A 24,671-nucleotide genomic window follows, 5' to 3' on the forward strand; every position below is an offset into this window, starting at 1 on the left:
CATAACTATCTATAGGCCTACTGTAATTAAGACAAATATTCAAGAAATGTATTAAAAACAAAAATACGCTATAGTTTCAGCCTTACTCAAAGGCAGAGGAAACAGGCCAGTTACGCACGTCAATCCATTCCCGACGATTTTGATTAGCTTCTTATTTATTAAATATAGGCTACAGGTAATAGGATGAAACCTTGATCAAAATTAAAATACAATTTATAGAAAACGAAATTCACTTTAAAGAAAGACTTTCTACAAAACAAAACTCAATAAAAATCATGTCTGACCCCATTCCATGTATCTTACTCATGCCGACGAAAGCGCCCGCGCATTTTTTCCTTTATGACAGCTGAAACAATTTACACGTTTTTTTTTCACTTTGTTATTTTGGCTTGGAATTTTGTTTGTTGGAAATATGAACTGAATTTAGAGATGCTTTTGAAATTAAAAACTTTGCGTTTAATAAACAAAATAATTTTTTCATAAAGGAAAAAATGCGCCAGCACATTCGTCTGACAGAGGGTTAAAGAAAACGTAGCCTATTTAGTTTCATAGTTGGCTATGTGTAAATATTAGCCTATTATATTATTTTTTTAAATTTCATATGTTGATTATGGAAAGTGAGCAGTAAGACGCACAATATGTCTGGAGACATGGAGTGGGGTCAGACATGATTTTTATTGAGTTTTGTTTTGTAGAAAGTCTTTCTTTAAAGTGAATTTCGATTTTCTATAAATTGTATTTTAATTTTGATCAAGGATTCATCTAATTGCCTGTATATTTAATAAATAAGAAGCAAACCAAGAACGCCAGGAATGGCCTTTGAGTAATGCAGAGTGGTGTTTTATGGCATATTTCTCCTGGAGCGCCTTGAACGCACGTCTATTTCCCTTCAAACACTTGATTTATACACTCGTTCAATTTGCTGTGGACGCACGAATGGATTCAAAATGTTCAAGCGTCCAACTAGATGCGGTAGACGCGATATTCACGTTCAGTGTGACCGCAGCATAAGGCTGAAACTATAGCATTTTTCTGTTTAATTACAGTAGGCCTATAGATAGTTATGATATTCGTTATTACTAGGTTAAAGTTACGCCACTGAGGCTAATCGTGAGCGATCCATGGCACCTGTTACCCATAGCTGTTAAGGCTACATCAATAAATTACAACAATTTCGTGCTATGGGAACTGCCACTGATACAGGCTGCGGATGAGCCTATTTTACGCTGAGCTTGCTTCTGCTTTTCAAACAAGTGTGACAAAGGCATTGGGCTAAATTAATTCTCTAATGTAGATACAGGCATATTTTGTACACATCACTATACAACACATGTCCTTATTAGGAGAAAATATATGTTGTTTTAACAACATAAGATCTCGTTATAACGAGAAAAGATGTCGTTAAAGCGACATATCTCATTATTACGACATAATTGGGTGAAAAAAATAATATGTATGTGGCAGCAATGCATCAATGTAATTATGTAAGCAAAGTTTCTGAACTCCCTGAAATGCCTCAATTGTAGTCTTGAAATTTCTTCGACTAACAAACACATCACAATTTCCCTCATTTAAAGAATTCCCACCCAAGGCATATGCAAATAAAAAAGGCATTGAAGGGATAGTTCACCCAAAAATGAAAACCATCCATTGACAGGCTACGCAACCGAAACTTTCAAGGCCCAGAAAGGTAGTAAAGACATTGTTAAAATAGTCCATGTGACTCCAGTGGTTCACCCTTAATGTTATGAAGCGGCAAAAATACGCAAAAAACAAACAAAAATAACGACTCAGCAATTTCTTCTCTTGTGTTAGTCTCCTACGGTGTTCACATAGTACACACTCACTGTCTGAGCTTGGCATGACATCTTCCGGGTACTACATCAGAATGCCGGCTCTGTATTGGCTGACGCTGTTCACATGAACACCATGGCGCATACGTGTGATGCTGATGCAGGAGCTGGCCAATACTGAGCCGGCATTCTGACGTACAACTCGGAAGCGCTGCACTGTGTTTACAATGCTTCAGTTGCGTAAACTGTCAATGGATGGTAAGAAAGCTCTCGGATTTCATCAAAAATGTCTTTATTTGTGTTGCAGTTATTGTGCACATACACGTTTTTACATTTTACTGCATGTAAATACAGCTATAATCAATTTCTGTAATTACATCTACGACTACACTGTTGAACCTTTCCCTACCCTTAAACCTACCCATACTGCCCTACAAAGGAAAAAGGCAGTTACTTCATTTTTGGTCGAAAATGAGTTATTGATATTTTTGGGACATTCAAGACCTCCTTAATCATGTGGATAAGTATCTTGAGTCAATTCCGTTGTTTTATCGAGAAAATAATGTGTTATCTTAAAGGGTTAGTTCACCCAAAAATGAAAATTCTGTCATTAATTACTCACCCTCATGTCGTTGGACACCCGTAAGACCTCCGTTCATATTCGGAACACAAATGAAGATATTTTAGTTGAAAGCTGATGGCTGAGAAAGGCTTCACACAGGCCTCCATTGGCATTCAGTACATTGACACTTCCAAGATCCATGAAAGGCACTTAAAACGTCGTTACAAAGTCTATCTCACCACAGTGGCTCTACAATAATCATACAATGCGACGACAATAGTTTTTAGACAATAATCAAAATAACACCTTTATCCAACTTGTTCTTGTCTTCCGTGTGCGCCTCCACGACGCATGCGCGAGAATATGACGTAGCGCCGGTGTTCGGGAATCGATGAAATACACACTTAAGCCCCATTTTGAGCACTACGCCGAGACCTAAAGCACGATCAATGTAGAATCCAACAGCTTAGACACGCGCGTCTTCCTCTGCTCGTAAACAAATCGCTTCTGGGTCATATGTCCGAACGCCGGATCTGCGTCATATTCTCGCGCATGCGTCGTGGAGGCATACACGGAAGTCGAGAACAAGTTGGATAAAGGTGTTATTTTGATTTTTTTTTGCGCACAAAAACTATTGTCGTCGCATTGTATGATTATTGTAGAGCCACTGTGGTGAGATAGACTTTGTAACGACGTTTTAAGTGCCTTTCATGGATCTTGGAAGTGTCAATGTACTGAATGCCAATGGAGGCCTGTGTGAAGCCTTTCTCAGCCATCAGCTTTCAACTAAAATATCTTCATTTGTGTTCCGAATATGAACGGAGGTCTTACGGGTGTCCAACGACATGAGGGTGAGTAATTAATGACAGAATTTTCATTTTTGGGTGAACTAACCCTTTAACGGTAACTTCCAAAAGCCCAGGAGAAACCAAGGCAGAACACCGTAACACCAGTTACTGTTCTTTGCATGTCTTAGAACGCTCAAATTGTTTAGCCGTTGTTTAGAAGTTACTGTGTCAGCCTGGAGTTACGGTATTCTGCCTTTGTTTTACTGCCCATTAAAGTTTGCAGCGTTTATATTAATCTATATCTGTCACTGAAGCACTTCTGACACACGATACCTGAATAAAAGTGTAGGTAAAACAAATAGTTGAGAGGTTGTTTTTACTAATAGCGTTTAAGGATTGTTGAGATGGCTTTGAAACGCAGTCATCAAGGTCAAGGTAAGAAATTATGTACCAAAAGATGCATTAGACCAACAAATTAGATAGATCGCAATCTACTTCATTGAGCTAGCTAGCAGCCTATAGCATAAATAGCTAGTCAGCAATCCAATGATTAGGCTACCAAACTGCTCCATATAAAAAAGCAATTGTAAATCATAAAAAATAAATGCCATGGTCACTAGATTTTATACTGGTGTTACTATAATGATTTTGTAAATGGTGAACAGCAACAGCAAGTTACTGCCATTTGCCTCGGTGTGACTTCTCTCTTTTTGCAGTAATTTTTCTCAGTTCCACACTCTAGCGAGTTAAGGTCTTTTGCCTTTGTAGGGCATACCACCAAACCTGTGCCTAACCTTACCCGTATCCCACAGTTTTTTTGCAATAAAATATGTACACAATAAGTACCTAACAGTTGTTTTTGTAAGTACATAGTAGTTAAATACACATACCATAAAGAGTGACCAATGTTGGTATCTGTTGTATTGTTTGTTGAATCTGTAACGTTACCTGCCATGTAATAGCCTGTGAAGCTGATCCGGCAATCAATTCAAATGCAACCAACCAACTGTAAATTGCCTTTTTTTCTTTACTTCCGCAGCCTTCTGTGTGATGATCGCTGCGTCCATCTACACAGCAGAGCACTTAAGCTTCAAAGGGGATGATTTTAAGAATGGCGAGTATGGGTACGCCTTCGTCGTCGCCTGGGTCGCCTTCCCCATGACACTTCTGAGTGGCTTGATGTATCTGGTGCTCAGAAAACGCAAATAAAGTGCAACAGACCACCTCACTAGCTGCCAACAGCTACAGCCTTAGCCAAGAGACTTTATTTGTGATGATACTTGTTTTTATATGTAGATTAAATACTTGCCAAAGTTAGAATGAAGTAGATCAACTTGTAATATTAATCACTGCATACTGGAAACTTAATTAGATTTTATTCATAGATTTTTTTTTATTTTGTTGTGTATAGTTTAGTTCTACCTGCCCAGTAAAAGAAAAAAAAGTGTGATTTAGAGAGTTAAAATAGGGCGTGGAAATAAGACAGAGTGGGAGATATAATAGGACATATTTATAACATGGAACCACTATGGGCTCGACATGTATTCATGCTCAATACATGGAGTGAATTGGCCTTATATGTAACACTTATATACCACGTGTGTGGTAAGTAACATGCTATTGGAATGTTTCCCGGTCATTTTATGTGCTTGGGGAAAAAGTAACTAAAAACAACAAAATCTGAAATATTGTGCTGCCAGTTTGCTGAGCACTACCATACTTGAAGCTGAACAAATTGTCAATATTAGTAGCACGATGTGTTCTTGAGTGTTTTTTTTTTTGTAAAATAGTCTTTTAGTGTTGACTAATTATACTGCATGTTTTTTATTTGTTTGCAGCATTTAATTTGAAATAACTATTAACATAAACAGATCTGTAGTTCTATAGGCATTGTGTTTGATTAGGGCACTTGGGATATACGTCATATTCATTCAAATAACCTTAAGATGATGGTGTTGGTGAAGCACACCAATGGTTTCAGTTTTTCCGTCTTGTATGTAATCTTTTCATCCTCGAATCTGCTATGGAATAAAAAGCAATTAGCTAAAATTATTTAGGCGAAAGTGAAGTTAAGCTGTATTTATTAAGACTAACTGCATTGTTGCTGTTAAGATTTTTTGTTTAAATGAAGTATTATATCAACAGGCCTGAAAATGTTTGTTTAATGCTCACTTTTCGGGAGGTTTTAATGAATATTAGTGAAGGCTTTTGTAATTGGAATGAAACCACAATGGCAGCTTTGTTTTTTAAATGTCTGCTGACTTGTTCAGGTCTGCTCTGTTTGTGGAGACTGATCCCCACCAAGGGCTCAATATTGTTCTTTTTTTAATCAAATAAATGTATTTTAAATTAAAACACATTCGAGTCTCTCTTTCTGTTCCGGTGTACAGCATCACTACCAAAACACTGCTGGGCCATTCTCAAAATACGGTGACAAATATGACCTAAGACAGTTCAGTCATTGAGAAAGTCAGAGAATATCAAATGTAAAAAAAAAAGGATACAGTCAAAGCATTTATTACATAAAATGTTAGGATTTAGAATAAAGCATTTTCAGAAAAAAAAATTGCTTTTTACTCTGAATCCTGACATTTTATGTAATACAAGAAATGGGTTGACTCTAAAAGACAAACATGCACAACAATATAATAATAAAAAAAAAACATACAGAAGTGCCTGAAAAAATATTCTCATCTCCATCGTCTGGTGCAAATGTCACTTCTGTGACATTTTCAGTTATTTATTTTTTTACTCAATTTGCTTTTCCAGTTTAAACTTTAAGGTAAGGTTTCAGTTTCACAGACAAGACTTAAACCTAGTCCCATACTAAAATGCATGTTTGAGCTGTTTTAATTGAAAGCAACTTGCACTGACAGATCTTAAAATATGTCAGTACCATTGTTTTGTCTCAAGATGCAAACCAGTAATGTTTTTCTAGCATCCCTTACGAAAATGAACCATGGTTATGGCCCCCCCCCAAAAAAAAAACATGGGTACTACACTTTTACTTGTGTTACTACACATGGTTCATTTTTGTAAGGGATGTTCATCAAAGCTAGTTAAATGCCCTAATTGAACCAAGGCCTAATCCTGGCTTAAAGGGTTCACTCAAAAATGAAAATAATGTAATTTATTACTCACACTCATGCCGTTCCACACCTGTAAGACCTCCGTTCATCTTCAGAACACAAATTAAGATATTTTTGTTGAAATTCGATGGCTCAGTGAGGCCTCCATAGGGGGCAAATGCAATTTACACTCTCAAGATCCATTTATGTACTAAAAACATATTTAGTACATATATGTTTACTAAATATGTTTACCCCCACCCAGTATTTATGATAATTCTGATAGCATCAGAATACAAATTGTTGTGGAAAAGTACTTTTAAGGTGAACGTTCAGCAGAAAAAAAGGCTATTCAAATATTTCCCATTTTCAGAATATTAAGTTATTAATTTACCTTTTCCCCTACTTAGTTTACGTCATTGGTGCAACATTGTTTATTGTTTGTGTGAAAGATTTTTTTTATCTGCAAAAAAAAAATCTTCTATTGATTTTAATCAGACAAAGCTATTGCTACCAATTTAAGAAAATTACATTTATGACAATATCACAGTTTCAAACCTTACTCCTTCTAAAATAATGAAGTCAAGTAATAAGTGCCAAGATATTAATAAATACCAACCATCGGCTCTCATGGCAGAAAACAGAATGAAGCTGAATTCAAGACTTTAACATCTGCTCAGTCAGAAGTCATATTTCTGAGATTTCTAGAATCAATGAACATCGAATTCAAGTAGAAGCTCATTTCGACAGCAGCATGAAGTAGAATCCTCAAATGCAGTCATTACAGGAAACAAATGTTGTCTCTCAAATGGGTTTCTGCAACTTACATTAGACGTTAACAATTAGATTTCACTCCCGTCTATTACGGCTGGTGATTGCTTTGTTGACTCATACCACTGAAGACGTCATATTATGAAGGCCAAAGGCAAATGAAATCGTTTCGTAACTTTATAACCAATAAAAACAATTCAAGACAACAGCTTTTTTCTTAATACTTTTGTTGTTGTGCCTTTCAAATATAAGATGAAGGACTTTCAGGGATCTCTGACACATAAAAAACAAACATATTCTCAAGTCAGAGAAAGAAAAACGACAACTAAAATACAAAAAAAGGAGAAAAACAGCAGCTTTAACTTTATTTTTACTGAACTCAACATCTTTTGAGAAATTCAAATTTAAAAAACAAAAAATGAATAACTCCATATTCCAACATAAAGAGTCACATTCATCCTCCTTGAATCCAAATATGAACAAGGGTTTCGGCACACTAGAGAACTGCTGCCAAAATCATATTTGTCCTGGTGCAACAGTACGTATGTCACTGTACGGCCCATAACGGCCATATATATCCTTCCCAACAACGATAAAACACAGTCGTTTATCTCCTTTGCAGTCAGACACCTTGCAGGCCATAGGAAGAGGCATGGCTTTAATCACTCCGAGGCACTTCCATTCAGAAAAAGTGCCGTTTTTGTGTTCATGGGAAACGTAAATGTAGTAGCAATCCATCTCAGCTGCGTGGGGATCTTTACGATCAACGTTCCACGCGATGCCTAATTCTTGTGCACTTCCAATCCGAGCTAGTTTCACCACTGGCTTCTGGGGCAAGTTATGAGAGGCAGCTACAACCGGAAGTTCATTGGGGAATGGAGTGTCCGGAAAAGGATGGAGTTTGAAGTGCCAGCCCTCCTATTAAAGAAAGGTATAAATTGAATTGTTATGGCTGTTATGACATAAAAACTTAGTAGCTCATACAAAATAATTGCTTACCTTTTCCAACTGTACTGGGGAACTGACACGGGGATCCTCCATAACACTACGATTTTCTTCTGTTCATATAAGAAAATTACAGAAAAAAAAAAGACTTGTTAATGTCTAGATTTAGAAAAAAGAAACTAACAAAAACAAACATGATAAATTCCATGGCATCATACCTTTAATGGGTATGGGTGGCGTACTTAAGGGTTTTGATTGTTCTGCTTTTGAAGGTACCAATTTCTGCAGGGCACAAATGTGAAAACAAAACTACTATGAAACAGTCTGAAAAATGTTGCAGAATGAGAGAGAACCTGAGTGAGAGCATGATGGCGTACCTGATCCGGTGGCTGGGTAACCAGGCTCTTTTCATTCAGTCTGGCTACTGAACCAGAACAAAAACACATCATACAGTCAATACAACAGCGTATTGTTTAGAACGTCACTTGAGTTTAATTCAAGATCAAATACCTCGGTCTTCCTCCGTAAGGTCAACAACCTGTTTCTTAGACCGCTGAAATGAAAAGAGAACAGTTTTCCAATTTGAGGTTATATATAAACAATTTGCCTATTGTCTCCAGCACGGTTTGACCATGTCGCATGAGACATATTACAAATCTTATACAAGAATAAACAAAAGCCAAGTAATGATTGATAAGACATTGAAGACTGACAGAAACAGTTACCAAACTCTGCCAGAACCCTTCTTTTGGTCTTCTCAATGTGGACATCACACAGTCATTGACTATTAGTGCGAAACAAACAAATATTTTAATGTGTTGAATTACAAACGTTTGACATTGTTGAAGCTAGAATACTATGAGGAGAATAGCAACAAGACCTGCTGATGACACCGAAGCATTGTCAATAAAACTGCCTCCGTTGACTGAACTTCTGGTAAAAAAAAAGAAATATTGCATGAAATTAGAATTCCGCACTCCAACATGACATTCAAAAGAGAAGTATAATTTCTGCAATTTTTTTGGGATATTTAATTGTGCATTCCCATTTCCCTTGTTTTCACATAAAACTATTATTTAAAAACACTAACTTAATATCAATGTTAAATGTGATATTTAGCAAATCACAAAATAATATCCATTTTCATACTGTAACTGTACATTATGATGTTATAAAAAATAGAATACATTTTTTTTTGTTTAGTTTTTAGTGGTTTTATTTCATTACATTTTAATATTGGCCTATTGGTTTTTGCCAGATTAATATTTGCCAGAATAGGAATATTGCTGCATCTCTAGCAGACTAATCAAACATACAATGGCTATGTTTACATGTGCACATGACACGAGCAAACCTCTTCAGTCTTGTTTACATGAAATTTTCGTTATTCTGATTATTAAGAATTGTGGTCATTTTTACTGTCATTATTCATATACCCCAATGCACAGCACAGATGATGAACTCACATACAGTAGGTGTGTTACTGGCCAAGCACACATGGATTTATTTTCACATTACTTTGGTATCCAGTCTCAGTCATTTTTTCATATCAATGTTTTCGACAACATATAGCATTATATTGATGCACGCAACATCTTCAGAATCCCAAAAATGCTCATGCGTACTTGGTCAGAGTGGAATGTTTATTGCGATTAAAATTGGCATACACCACGTTTTACTACATTTATGGTTACTGCTAGCCTGACAAGCCAGACCCACATCAAGATGTTGGGTCTGGGAACACACCATTGGCAGTGCTCAATCCGAGGGGCGGGATAAATGGTTGTCTTTCAAATTCCCTCTGCACGCAATAGGATAGCGCTACAACCAACCAGAGCAATGAAGAAGGTGAAGCAGAGCTAGTTAATAGATTAAACTATTGCCGTATCCGGTCGGCAAAACTCAGAACACATCTTCCTTTTTTGAGAATGACTTCAGTGCCGTTCTTTGTTTTTTTCTCAAACTCTATACACAATGTGATTGGCCTGACTAGAGTTTGGTTTTTCCAGCTCGCAAGCCAACGGAGAGTTGCTAGACGCTAGGGCTGTAACGATTTGCCCAAAAATAAAAACCTCGATTAATTGAACATTTTACCTCGATTACGATTAATGAACGATTATTTAGCTTTTTTTTTGTTGCTCTCATAAGGTTGAGTAAGTTCACTGATAAGGTTTGTACTGTAAATATGTTCTACTATTAAAGGTGGATTTTTTTTTCTAATGAAAAATTGCATTTCTTTGTTATTTTAAAATACTTGAAGGAAACGGTTCACTTTCAGCAGTTATTGTCTATGGGGCAGATTTGTTGTACATCAGATACAGATACATCAGCACAGTAGACCTACATTACATTTATCTGAATGATTAAATGAGAGAGTGATTGTGTGTGTGAATTACTCATACCGTCTCTATTCATTATGAAGCTTTGGTTTGTACTTCAAAGGGATTAAAATGTATGACTATAACGGTTGAGTGACTTTACTTTAGTCACAGGACAGTGTTGACACTGCATTTCTGCGCGCGATCTTCGCGTGATCTTCACGTGATGTGCGAGCTACTGTCTGAGTGTTCGTTTGTCACAATATATCAGGCATTAGTTCAACATAATACACATCTGATGGTCGAAACTCGCTTTAATGTTCAAACTGGCAGGGCTTAAACCACATACAAATGACAACCTTTGTGAGGACGCAGGTGAAAGAGGTCTGCCTCAGGGTGTGCGCGCGTTGTGCGTTGTGTGTGTGTGCGCGTGTCAGCGGTAGGCTATAAGAAGAACGGCAATTAACTGACCTTTATAAACTGTGTAAAACATGCAGTTACTATAGTGATTCTGGGCATCTATAAACATAGATAACTGCTCCTGCATCTCTCGGTGTGCCTGCAAACTGCACTTGATGTGACTGACGGGGCGGAGTCACGTGAAAACCGAAATAACCGACATGGGAAAAATACGTCGGTTAGAGGTTCTGAATGTCGTTTTCGGTTATTTTTCGATTAATCGTACAGCCCTACTAGACGCCCTGGCTGCAAATTATATTTGCTGCTGCTATGGTGCGTCTAGATTTCTAGGCTAGGTGACTGCGATTATGAGCTTAAATCTAATCAATTTGATCAGTGTTATGTTTACACAAGGTAAATTTCAATCTCAATATTGCCTAAATCTCATTACAATCGTATTATGAGGGTGCATGTAAATGTAGTCAACGTTTCAAAACCATAAGAGCAGCCACAGTGCCTTGCTTATAGTTGTTCTTCCAAACACAATGTAGTATGCTCATGGTTTTAGAGCTATGGTTTTATTTGAGTTTTTTATTAAAAGTATTATTATTATCATTATATTTAAATCACTATAAGGCAGTGTTGTGTGAAGAATGTTTCACATCTCAGTAGAGCCGAGCACTTCCCGTTTCTGTCCATCACACTTGAGTTCTTACAGTGGATCGTGATTGTGGTAATTCAACAATTAAGCAGATGGCTAGGATAACAAATAGCTGTAATCATTGGTTTGAATATGTCTGGTTTTTTGGCCTTGGTTCACAAACATTAAGGGGCAATGAACGCCTTTCCAATGAAGCACACTAGTTTATAAGGCTGTAACAGCCACACATGAAAGTGAAGGAACGCCACTCTGCATGAAGCACTTCAGGGAAAGAAAATAAATGGAAAGGTGCCAAGACTGCAGCCTTGAATCATTACTGAATTAAAAACAACCGGCATAAAAGAAAAAGGTCCACAGGGGACAACTGAGAAGATTTCACTTTGATTATTCTATTAAAATATCTTCTGATTAAACAGTAAAGGGAATATTTCAGTGATTGTCATTCAAACAGCAGGCTCAACAGAATTAAAAAAGCATCAGTCTGCAGCATAAATGTATACAGTTTCTACACCAACATTAACAACTAAATTGGTGGCGTTTATGTATTATTAATGAAGTTTGTAATATGTCTAAAATACTGCAGAATACCTGGACATATTGATTATTGGTTCAGCTGGAGAGATGCATCGCTGTGGCTGGCAAGGTGGAGGACTTAAAGAAGGGGGAGACTGTTAAAGAGATCAAGACGACACAACAGTGAGGAGTTATACATAAATACAACCATAGAAGACAGCTTCATAAATCTCTTTCAATTATGATAATCAAACCGAATACATCTCATAATCTTGTTCATACCTGACTGTGAGAAATGCCTAAGGATCTGAATTTTCTGATATATGTAAATACTGCATCTCCCCTTCGTTTTATCTTCTTTACATGGGCCTTAAAACAAAAGAGGTTTGATTTGACACAGAAAATGTGTATGGTGGTTATGGCATACTGGCCCCGCAGGGTTTTTAATATAGATATTATTAAATATGGACACATTGTTCAAAAATGCAAATTAACTATTGAAGGTCACTTGTCACTTACTTCCAGTTTCTTGATTCTGGCATCATATTGGGGTTCACTATTCACCTCACTGATTCTCTCCATCAGATTTTTCATCTTCAAGTCGGATTGCTCCACTGCAGTTCCAACCTTATCTGAAATAATCTTTTCAACCTATCAATCAACAGATTACAAATGGAAGACATGATTTGCAATTCCGACAAGTGTACAACAGATTTGTGCAACATAAAATACATGGATTTCTGACTAAGAACATATAAATTAATACTGTAAGAAAAGAAGATATTTGAAAAAATATAGGTAAGCAAACAGTTGACAGTAGCCATTGAAAATACCATGAAGGTCATTGGCTACCGTCAACTGTTTGCTTACCAATATTCTTTAAAATATCTTACAAAGAACATACTAAGAAACTCATACAGGTTTGGAACAACTTGAGAGTGAGTAAATTATGACAGAATTTTCATTCTTGGGTGAACTATCCCTTTAAAGGATTAGTTCACTTTAAAATGAAAATTACCCCATGATTTACTCACCCTCAAGACATTCTAGGTGTATATGACTTTTTCCTTTCTGATGAACACTATCGGAGTTATATTAATAAATATCCTGACACATCCAAGCTTTATATGGTCTGGCTGTGACATGGTCCATTGAGTTTGAAGCACACAAAAGGGCATCCAGGTGAAAGAGGCGGATTCTGAAATCCACTGCCGCCTTAATATACCTATATATATCCTAATTAAATTTATAATCAAAGCCTTAATCAATATTTAATCTCCTATATTATTATAATGATTTTAATGATTCTTTCCAGTTATATTACATAATCAATAGAACCATTGATTGTTTGTTTCTTCATATAGGTTTTATAAAGTTTGTATTTGGTCTCTGAGGAGTGACTGAGGAGTGCAGTAACAGTAACTTAGCTTTCCATTGAAATGCATAATTTCACTTCATGGAGTTGAGGAAACAATAATAACATGATACCAAGTCCTGTAAAACATTTTCAGACATTTTGCATTTTAAATCACATTGCAGTGTTAAAATGTGGGTAAAGAACTTGAACAAGTAGGGTCACGTTTAAAGAAATTACAATATAATGAGAAAAAAATTGTGAAAATTTTCTTTTTCTGGGCTCTACATTTTGTTTACTGCATCACTTTATATATTCATTAAGTATTATTGATTTGCATTAACGTTATCCCGTATGACATTTTGACTGGAGTCGTCACATGATTCTTCACATGACTGCTTAAAATACATTGTTTAAAATTTAGATTTTAGTAATAAGTAAAAAAACATCCCATAAAGATAATAACTACTTTGATGTGCAGTTTTAACCTATTTTAATTTTTTATCAGTTGAAAACCTTATTTGTCACTGGCCCAATATATATGAGAAAATTCGGAGTAATTTGCGCGTAAAATGGACATTTACAAACGCTTCGTATACCACGGATTTGGGAGTTAAACATGTGTATATTAATGAATTCCAAACATTCGTAAATAGGACGCGCGTGCACGCTCATTCATAATTAGCATAATCCCCGCCATGAGTTACAACTGCAAATGATGTGTGCAGGAAGCCACCCGTCCCGTAAAATACGGAATCGTCCCGTGTAACGTGTTTACAAGCAAAATGACGCGTTCCGTATCAAACCAATACGGGACGCGATTTGTTCCGTATTTTACATAGGTCCACACATAGTTCAATAAACACACAAGGATTTTGCAGTGTGGAGAATACTGATAGAAAATATAAACAAATCAATTTTACAATAAGTAGTACAGGAGCTCATGTGTGCGTGATTGCGTTTTAGCGGCTTTGTTGTTATAGTGGCGGAGTCTCGAGAACATGCGCTGTGCCATGTGCCTGTAAACTTGCGCGTTTTTTTAAAAAAACATGTCGAGCTCGCGTCGCGTGCGTCCACCGTTTAAACCCAAGAGGATCTCCAGATATAGGGCTGAATATCAAAAAGGTATCAATGGGTCTGTCCAGTAACTCATGATGAACCTCAGGCCAACTGCACACTTTGTGAGAAGCATTTCAGTTGCTCAGACTGACTGACTTAAAGCAACAGCGGTGACAGACACATCCCTGCTTCTAAAGGTAGCCTATAGTTTTTTTTAATGGATAATATATTAATATAATATTCCATAGATTATCAGAGCTTGGCAGACAGAATTATAATTTTTTAGACAGGTTAATTAATAGATTATAGCCTAATAAATGTAATTTTTAATTTATAATTTAGCTACGCAATAATCATACATAACGTTTCAGTTACTAACGTAACCTCGGTTCCCTAAGATGAGGGAACGAGTATTGCGTTTTGCTAAAACGCTATGGGGGAATTCCTTTCCTCGAGATATTGAAGCAAATTTTAATCCAAAAATACCATGTACACGCAGTGCAGCTGCACAACTCTCAGCAGGAAGCAGCTGCGTGCTGATTGGCTGTGCCGCTGCAACTGCAGCAACCTATGGCGAGACTGTGGGGCGGGACGGACCAATCAGGTCCTTCCAAATTCCCGCCACAAGGGGCAACAGAATTTGCATAGCCAAGGGTATATAAGACCCACTCTCGCAAGGTTAGTCAGGTTAATCGACTGAAGCGACTCCTGAGCAAGTGAGCAAGCACGGCAAGCAAAACGCAATACTCGTTCCCTCATCTTAGGGAACCGACGTTACGTTAGTAACCGAAACGTTCCCTTACGAGAGTACTCTCGTATTGCGTTTTGCTAAAACGCTATGGGGGACCAATGCAAAACACCTTGCTTGCTTAACGGCTCTAAAGCCGACGACACCAAACCCAGGCCAACCTAGGTGGGCCCGTAATATGATATCAAGAAGTCCCAAAATGAGCCAGACCTGAGTCAAGCCCCTAATGAGAATGAACACGATATACGTGTAATATAATGTATAGACCGGACATAGTCGGGCCAGGAATAATGAATGGCCAGATAATTCGAGCCGTATAAGGAATGTGCTGTGACCTATACAATACTTAACCCAGACCGGACTTTTCGAGCCTTAAGGGGTTAAAACTGTACACAGCAAGAAGCCCAGCCTATAAGGCCGGGACATCTAAATTATAATCTGATAAGTGGACGGGGAGGCCCAGCCTGCCGCCACACAGATATCATTTAAAGAAATGCCAGTAGACCAAGCCCACGAAGAGGCCATGCCTCTAGTAGAATGGGCTTTAATGCTTAAAGGGCAGCTGAGATCTTTAGACTCATAAGCCAGCGAGATAGCATCTACTATCCATCGTGACAAGGTCTGCTTTGTAACCGCGCACCCTCGGGTGCGGCCGCCAAAGCATACAAAGAGCTGTTCAGTTGCCTAAGCAGCGGAACGCTCTATGTATATCCTCAGCGCTCTGACAGGACAGAGCAAATTAGCATCTTCTTCATCTATCGGTGATGAAAGTGCTGAGAGTGAAATGACCTGTGCTCTGAACGGAGTTGAAAGCACTTAGGTACATATCCATGTCTTGGTTTGAGGACGACTTGAAGTCGTTTGGCCCAATTCCAGACACGAAGGCGCTCACAGAGAGCGCGTGCAGATCACCGACTCGCTTTAATGACGATCGCCAGCAGAAAAGCGGTCTTTAGTGACAGGAGCTTAAAGCTCACCGAATGCAGAGGCTCAAGTGCAGAGCTCTTCATGATATCCAAGACTCTGGACAAGTCCCATATAGGGACTGAAGAGGGGGCGAGGTGGGTGAAGCCTTCTAGCCCCTTTAAGGAAGCGAACAATGTTAGTCCGTTCACTTGAATGTGATACGCTGCTATAGCAGCCACATAATTTTGAGCGTGGAGGGGGAACGACCCGCGTCCAGAAGCTCTTGTAAAATGTAAGCACTTCTGACACTTCACAATCATGTGGGGTCAGACTTCGCGCTTTACACCAGTCCGAAAAGACTGACCATTTGTCTGAATAGAGCCGCCTGGTCGCGGGGGCTCTAGCTTCAGTAATGGTATTCAATACATTTCAGAGAGGTTCTCATGTACCCGCTGATGGGCCAGACATGAAGCGCCCATCGATCGGGACGGGGATGCCAGATCTGCCGTCCCGCCTGCATGAGGAGGTCTCTCCTCAGCGGGATCGGCCACGGAGCTGTATCTGACATCTGACTCAGTAGTGAGAACCAAGGTTGATTTCTCCAAAGCGGGGCTATTAAAGCACAGCGCATCTGCTCTCCCTAATCCTCTCTATGACCTGAGGTAACATTGAGATTGGGGAAAAAGCATAAAGAAGAAGGTTGGGCCATTCGTGGGCCAACGCATCCTTGTGCTTGGAGAATTATATTCGGCATTGAGCATAGTCTTGTGAGGCGAAAAGATCCACTTTTGCCTCTCCAAGAACTGCCCCAATTGTCTGAATTGCACCTGGACAGCATGTCCGGACCCAAATTCAGAATGCCTGGCACATGAGTCGCTCTCAGCGTATTGTGCTCTGCCCATATTAGGACTTCTTACTCCATTGTGTGCAGATCGATAATTTTCAGACCGCCTTGGCGATTTATATAGGCTACCACCGACCTGCTGTCCGTTCGGACCAGGGCATGGTGGTGCTTTATGTACGGAAGGAAAGCTCTTAGCGATAGCGTGACCGCTTTCATCTCTAGACAGTTTATGTAAAGGCTCCTCTCCGAGTCTGACCAGAGACCGGAGACTGGCCTGCCCTCGTGAAGGGCTCCCCAACCTAAGTTGGATGCATCTGTCGAGATAACTTTCCACTTCGTAACAGTGCCCAAACTCACGCCCGTCTGGTACCAGACGGGATTTTTCCAAGGAGCCAGAGCCAACACACAGCTGTGGTCTACCTTGATTTGCAATCGGCCCGAGAGCCATGCGTGAGCTGGAACGCGGCGATTCAGCCAGTGCTGTAGGGGGCGCATGTGCAACAGACCCAGTCTGAGAACTAGCGCCGCCGAGGCCATGAGACCCAGCATCCTCTGAAAGTGTTTGAGAGGAATTTGTGCACCGGACCTGAGGGAAACCTCTCGGTTCTAAACAGAGAGCGCACGCTGTGACGTCAGTCGCACGCTCATCTGCAGTGAGTCCAATACTGTTCCCAGAAACAAAACTTTCTGTGTGGGAGACAATAAACTCTTTGCCATGTTGATTCTGAGTCCCAAGCATTCTAAATGGTTGAGAAGCCAAGATCTGTGGTTTAACAACTGTATCTCTGACTGAGCTATTCTGAGCCAGTCGTCGAGATAATTGAGAATTCTCATTCCCCGAAGCCTCAGCGGGGTTAGCGCCACTTCCATGCACTTCGTGCGGGGAGTCAGAGATAGACCAAAAAGGTAGCACCTTGTATTGGTAAACTTTCCCCTCGAAGGTGAATCTCAAGAATGGCCTGTAATGAGGGGCTATTTGTATGTGGAAAAAGGCATCCTTTAGATCCACAGTGAAAACCAATCACCCGGCGGATGTGCGCGAGGATTTGTTTCATTCTCAACATTCTGAACGGGCGCTTCATAAGGGCTTTGTTCAGATGTCGGAAATCTAGAATGGCCTGAGACCACCACCCTTCTTTTGGCACAAGGAAGTAGCGACTGTAAAAGCCTGACTCGCGCTGTGAGGGGTGCACGGTTTCCCCCGCTCCCTTAATTTAACAGTTTGATATTTCGGTTCGAAGCACGTGACTCATGTCGCTTCTCACCGCTGTCTCTACCACAGTGCGAAAGCACGGTGGTCTGTGAGCGAACTGTAGCGAGTAACCTTGTTATCGAAGCCAAGGGTTGAATTAATTTGTGGGGCGGGTCACTGAATAACAGGGACCTGTTAGCCCGGATGCATTGTGCTAGTAGCACTGTGAGAAGCGGCGTGCACTGAATGGTGACGCACGCCTTATTGGGTCGCCTTGGAAGTGGCGCTTACCAAGGGGATTGTGTTTGTGTACAGAAGAGCACGTTGCTCACGGGCTCATAAATAGTAAATAGGGAAATAGTGTTCCCAGCCGCCTGAATGTAGGGGGCCGGAGAACGCAGAATAGGGGCGAACGCTTTGTGTCGCCGGGGAAATGGTGCATGTGTACAGGCGAGCGCGTTTGTTTGCGGGCTCGTCGATTGTAGGAATAATGTTTCCAGCCGCCTGAGTGCAGGGAGCTGGGGAACATAGGGAAGTGCTTGAGTGTAGGGGTACAACTTTGATGTTGGCACCTGCCTACAGACGAACTCGTAACACTGTGTTTAGATAGTGTTACTGTAAAGTGGACGCATTCTTGCGGATTAGTCCACGTGCACGATAGCGGCAGGGCTAATGGATAGCGCGTGCTCTGCAGGCGCGGGTCTACCTAGCCACTAGAAAAGCTCTGATTCATTGTAAATAATGTGTGGTGGAGCGCACTGTATAATGGGCGCCACTACATTAGAGTACTCGCGGCGTACGCCAGCGAGCGAATTCACAGAGGTAAACGCATAACAACGTCAATGTGCAACTGAGCATGTTTGGCCACAGGCTAGTTATTGCAATGTTACATCTCCAGTCACCTGAACTAAGGGAACTGGGAGAATATCACGTTTATTGAGTGATTTGTGGCACTGAATTAACAGTGCTTATGCAGGAGTGCACACTATGTAGTGGACACATTGCCTACAGTGTTGAACCATTCCAGCGCCTGAATAGGGGAACTGGGAGAAGTGATATTTGAGGGAAAAAAAACGCAAGCTTGGCAGCCATTTTATGACATCGTTATGCTCAGACGGAGAGCGCATGGCAGCGCGCGCTGCCGCGAGAACGGCTGTGACGCAAGCGCGTTCTCGGTATATCCAGCAGCCTGAATTCGCATGCCTCTCCTCTAGCATTCTCTGCCCGCGGCATATCAGGGCGGCGGGGCGAGAGAGAAGGAAGAGTGAGGAGAGCTTATGTTGAGTTCACTCGTGTGTAGAAGTGCACATCTTCCATCCGCGTGGCGGCAGTATCACATTCTCTGTCAGCGGCCATTTCAGGGCGGCGGAGTAAGAGAAAAAGCGAGTGAAAAGCCCCGTATGCCTGCGGAGCCATTAGCACGGCGGGAATAACATTCTCTGTCCACGGCCATTTAGAGCGGCGGAGGAGAGAGAGGGAGGCGCGTGGAGAGCTCCATATATCTGCGGCGTCATCAGCGCAGCGAGGATATAACCTTCTCGGTCCGCGGCGCGTTTCAGCGCGACGGAATGAGAGGAAGGGAGAGCTCTGTATGTCCGCAGCGGGGATATAATGTTCTCTGTCCACGGCCATTTTAGAGCGGTGGGGATGAGAGAGGAAGGAGTGAAACTCTGTATGCCCGCGGCGTCATCAGTGCGGCGGGGAAAACCTTCTCCGTCCGCGGCGCTTCTCAGCGCGACGGAACGAGAGAAAGGGAGAGCTCCGTATGCCCGCGGCGCCATAGAGTGGCGGGGGGGGGGGTCACATTCTCTGTCCGCGGCGCATTAGCGCGACGGAACGAGAGAAGAGGAGCGCTCCGTCTGTCCTCGGCTTTATTTGAAGCGGCGGAGGACCAAGGTTCTCTGTTCGCGGCGTAAACACGCGGCGGGCACGAGAGAAGAGAGGTGGAGAGCTAGAAGCTCTTAGAAGTGGCGTTGGCAGCAACGCACACATCATAAACACACATACATAGTATAAAGGATATTTTAACGCCGGATGGCGCAGCTGGAAGGCAGGCTGAAGGCGGAGAATCCGACGTCCTCAGGCTGCGTGTTCCGCTGGGTGCGTGTCGACGGCGGGCTTCGATCCGGAGCTCAACGATTGCAAGTCGCTGAAGAAGAATTAATCTGACTAACCTTGCGAGAGTGGGTCTTATATACCCTTGGCTATGCAAATTCTGTTGCCCCTTGTGGCGGGAATTTGGAAGGACCTGATTGGTCCGTCCCGCCCCACAGTCTCGCCATAGGTTGCTGCAGTTGCAGCGGCACAGCCAATCAGCACGCAGCTGCTTCCTGCTGAGAGTTGTGCAGCTGCACTGCGTGTACATGGTATTTTTGGATAAAAATTTGCTTCAATATCTCGAGGAAAGGAATTCCCCCATAGCGTTTTAGCAAAACGCAATACGAGAGTACTCTCGTAAGGGAACCAATAATCCTGTCATATAAAGTTTGACATTTAAACATTTTTTTGGATAAAAATGGGACAAATAATTACATGATAATACAGTCATAATTTAAGTAAATTAATTTAAAAAAAATTACATCTTTGAAATTCAAAAAAGTGATTACTGGTTCAGAATATCTGCTTAAAGGGACAGTTCACCCAAAAATGAAAATTCTGTCATCATTTTCTCACCCTCAAGTTATTCCAAACATGTATACATTTCTTACAATATACAACATACAAAGCAGCCTGGTTACAAATATTCTTCAAAATATCTTCTTTTGTGTTCAGCAGAACAAAGAAACTCATACAGGTCTGGAACATCATGAGGGCGAGTAAATGATGACAGAATTTTCATTTTGGGCTGAAAGGTCCCTTTAAACTGCACCAAATAGGCTACTAAAAAGTTCTTTAGAAATAAATAAAATAATCAAAAGTCAAATAATATAAAATGTGTTCTGTTGCAAGTTCACATACTTGATCTCGTGAATGGGTGTCCCTTATTTTGCCACACCAAAGGTGGCAACCCTAGCAGGAACACTGTGGAATCTTCTGGACTTCTTTCTCAGGTTTGGCTCCAGTATATAGCATAAATGCTAAAGAGACTAATTGCCATATGCCTAGCAATAAATATTAAATTATCATGTGTCCATCAAAGCATTTTAGCCAGCTAAAAATGCCTGATGCTCTTCTGAAAACGGCCCGCTGTTGGCGCTTGAAATCGCTTTGCAAGGGTAGCGTTTTTCCATCTGAGATACTTTGATTGCTATGGATATGATACAGAATATCCATGGCAGTAATGTGTTACTAGTATCTCATTTTGAAGAATATTACTGAATATAAAAAACGCAGTAAAAAGCAGTATTAACTTCTCCATTATTGTTGTTCAGTCGGTGTACAAGTGGGATGATTGGTCTGTGTAGCTTTTGTCCTGCCCCTCCTCCACTGTGGACGGCCGGGTAAAAAGTGACAGTGACGAACGCTGCATATTATCCAACGTTGAACAGTAAAAAAAAAAAAGACGGGGCAAATCAACTATTGAAATATTATTATGGTACATAGTGCATCAAAATGCAAGGTCGTCAGTTTGCCTAAATTAGAACAAAGAACGTTCAAATGTTTTACACACCATTTACACGGGGTAGGGAGCAGGTGTAAATTTATTTCGTACCAACTTACATTTTGAAAATACGAACATTTTCGTGAATTCGAAAATTTACGTCAGAGCGACTTTACGAACGATTTACACACAAATTAGTTCTGCTCATGTTTCATGAATGAGGCCCAATGTGTGGAAATTTACCGTGACTGTCTATTTTCTCTTAGCCAATCAGAATCATTCAACTTGCAGTAATGACGTAGCTAGACCTTGAAAACAGTATAACTGTTGAGAAAGTGTATGTACGAAAGCTGATAGAGAGGGAGCGCGTACTAAATCCTTGTGAGACTTGAAGCTGGCTTCTGCTGATGAAACTGCAAACTATTCTTCAGTAAATTTCTCTTTAATTAATTGCACTCCTGACTCTTGGTCCTCATTCTTCACAACTGGTCTTGGGTCATAAACTGTTATACCCTAATACATGCATCCATCATAAACGTACTCCATCATAGAACGCCTTCCATATTCAACTCACAGAAAAAGAGTAACTGGCGCGGCATATTGGATACCGGATGCACTTTTTTGAGCTTCAAACTCAATGGACCCTGTCAGTGTCATTACAGAGCTTGGCAGCGTTAGGATATTTTATTAATATTACTCTGATTGTGTTCGTCTGAAAGAAGAATGTCATATACACCTAAGATGGCTTGAGGGTAAGTAAATCATGGGGTGATTTTCATTTTAAAGTGAACTAATCCTTTAAGAAATATAGTAGAATAATATTCAATAATACTCAAGTATTATTTGCAAATGTAATAAGTAACAATGTACAGTTTGTCAACTTCTTTAGGGTGATAAAAGATCTGATCACCCTTGTATACCTGACATACTGAAAATAAATTAGCTTTAAAGCTGGCATGAAGCAGAAGTTGCAATAGTCACATATTGTGACGTATAGCTGAGTGAAACGGCTTCTCAAACAAGAAAAAAATTTTGGACAGGAATTGATTGGATGGTTGTGGTTTGCCATTGCCGTGATGTCATGTGAGTGACAGGTAGATCAGTAAACACATTATCAGAGAAGAGATGAAGATTATGTGAGCGCATGAATTATAATGAAATATATCTGAAAAATGATGTGCACGGATAAATCATTTTTGATGAATGCTGCAATATTTCATTAAAAAAACTAAGCACTGTCAATTTTAATTTCATGTTGACTTTATGATCTATGGTGGAAGAACATGACATTTCCCAGAATGTTCTTTACACTAAATGTCAATGTTTAATAGTTTAATGAAAAAGGGGGGTGCACATTTTGTGATGCTGTATAAAAATTAAAATCTTTTTGATTGCTGTTGTGTTTTGACAGTACTGAACTAAAAGGAATTGTTCACCCAAACATGAAAATTAGCCCATGATTTACTCACCCTCAAGCCATCCTAGGTGTATATGACATTGTTCTTTCAGGCGAATACAATCTGAGTTATATTAAAACACTCTTCCAAGGCCTTTATTGCACTTCAAATTTTGGGCAGCCATTCACTGGCATTTTAATGCTTGGATTATCCAGGACATTTTTTTAATATAACTCAGATTGTATTTGTCTGAAAGAACAACGTCATATACACCTAGGATGGCTTGAGGTTGAGTAAATCATGGGCTAATTTTCATTTTGGAGAAAATTAGAATAAATGGGTTACACTTTACATATACAACACTTTTGTGTAACTGTATGGGATTTCTTAGAATGGCAATTGAGTAAATTATTCAAATTATCTGTTATTCAAATTCATAAACCAACATGTGAGTTCTGGCCAATTCAATATTAACTACAGCCCATTAACTAAAAGAGAAGTTTACTGTAGTGTAAAGTATAATAAAAGTATTTTCATTTCAAACAACACGTATCAAAGTCGGTTATCGTAGAAGAATAACATCCAAAAAACGTAAATGACAAACTTGCCTCGGACCGAGGGAGCTTGTTCGGTCTCTGCCATGTTTCGTCTTCATGCCTGTTCCTTTTCATACCTGAGATGTAAAGATGTAAAGCTCATTTTATTCCGAGTGATCCGAGATTACATATTATAATGAAAACCAAACAAATTAGTGATAGACTTAATCATTAGTTACTATACCACCGTCAATGTAAACATTTGCACCTCGTTTGAGATTAATCAAAGATTCAACTGTAGCCACTTTGTATATCTTCACTAATACAAGCATTTGGCTCAAAGCAGGTCGTCGAAGACAATCCTACGATTGTTAAACTTCAAAATCAATGAAGGGCTTTCTATATATAAACATCAACACTGAACGAACCAAGAAACCCGGAAGTGACGTGCATTAGCAGTGCTTTATGGCAACAAGCTCTCTAGTTAAAAGCGCTACCGACACTTCACGCTGCACGAATGGTAAACATTGACAACGTCCTTTCCTATGAATCGAAAGCTACATTCGACCATAACGCACCAGACGCAACTGTTGTCACTGACAACTGCAGCTAACATGGACGCTACGGCGTACTCCACTATCCTGGTTCAGAGTAACGTTACGTTAAACGATGAAAAGTCCAACCTATGTGCAATACAAGTGGGTTACTAAATCTGCTGGCCTAAAAAGTAAGCTTTCTATGACCACACAGGCATATTATAACGCGTTTTCGAAACCACTGACTCTAGCGCTTGCCATACAACGCGCGTAACAAACTACAAACGGAGCCCGCGAATGCTATCTGTGACACCGCGTGCGTTGTCTTCTGTACAAAACAATAACCATTTCAAAAACAACCCACCTAGATTGTCGAATGCCAGCAGACAGCTTATTGTGTATTACCCCTGTACTGGATTTCCTGCTTCTTTAAATAATATTAGTCCCGCCACAAAAGGCAGTGGGTAAGTGAGCCACGCTTTGTGAATGAATCGTTTTTTTTGTTGTTGAGTCGGATCTTTGCAATGAATCGATTCGTCCAGGAATGGGTCTAACGAATCGGTCCGAGGATTTCAAGCTGAATTACAGAAATGTTACAAAGATGATTGTACGGCAATTTTATTTGTAAATCAAGTAATATACAAATTATTTGTAAGATAGTTTTTGTATTATAATTTAAATGCAAATTATAATTAGTTTATACATTAGCCTAACACTGATGCAGTAATCAAGTCAATTCT

At 39.9% G+C, this 24,671-nt stretch overlaps 2 protein-coding genes across 10 annotated transcripts in view; one reads left to right on the plus strand and one right to left on the minus strand.

Moving 5' to 3' along the window:
* Window positions 1-5,619, plus strand: part of emp2 (epithelial membrane protein 2) — a 21,540-nt gene extending 15,921 nt beyond the window's left edge. The window contains exon 5 of the mRNA XM_079825895.1: window positions 4,183-5,619. Within this exon, the coding sequence (XP_079682021.1) occupies window positions 4,183-4,352 (170 nt within the window). The 3' untranslated portion in view covers window positions 4,353-5,619. The remainder of the gene's footprint in view (window positions 1-4,182) is intronic.
* Window positions 5,490-24,457, minus strand: atf7ip2 (activating transcription factor 7 interacting protein 2). 9 transcript variants are annotated; one of them, XM_079825818.1, is made up of 12 exons: window positions 24,296-24,457; window positions 23,468-23,532; window positions 12,338-12,469; window positions 12,101-12,187; window positions 11,894-11,973; window positions 8,808-8,860; window positions 8,653-8,711; window positions 8,438-8,480; window positions 8,305-8,351; window positions 8,146-8,209; window positions 7,982-8,040; window positions 5,490-7,900 (listed from the first exon to the last, which is right to left on the minus strand). In XM_079825818.1, exons 2-12 carry the CDS (start codon window positions 23,528-23,530, stop codon window positions 7,499-7,501), a joined length of 1,089 nt encoding a protein of 362 aa, XP_079681944.1. In that variant the 5' UTR covers window positions 23,531-23,532; window positions 24,296-24,457; the 3' UTR covers window positions 5,490-7,498. The 9 variants fall into 9 exon arrangements, with proteins under 9 accessions (XP_079681944.1, XP_079681943.1, XP_079681942.1 ...); XM_079825817.1 differs by having other exon boundaries at window positions 8,305-8,348; window positions 8,641-8,711; XM_079825816.1 differs by having other exon boundaries at window positions 8,641-8,711.
* Between the last annotated feature and the right edge of the window lie 214 nt (window positions 24,458-24,671).

This window comes from Gobio gobio (assembly GCF_949357685.1).
Source record: "Gobio gobio genome assembly, chromosome: 1".
In the NCBI taxonomy this organism is placed as follows: domain Eukaryota; kingdom Metazoa; phylum Chordata; class Actinopteri; order Cypriniformes; family Gobionidae; genus Gobio; species Gobio gobio.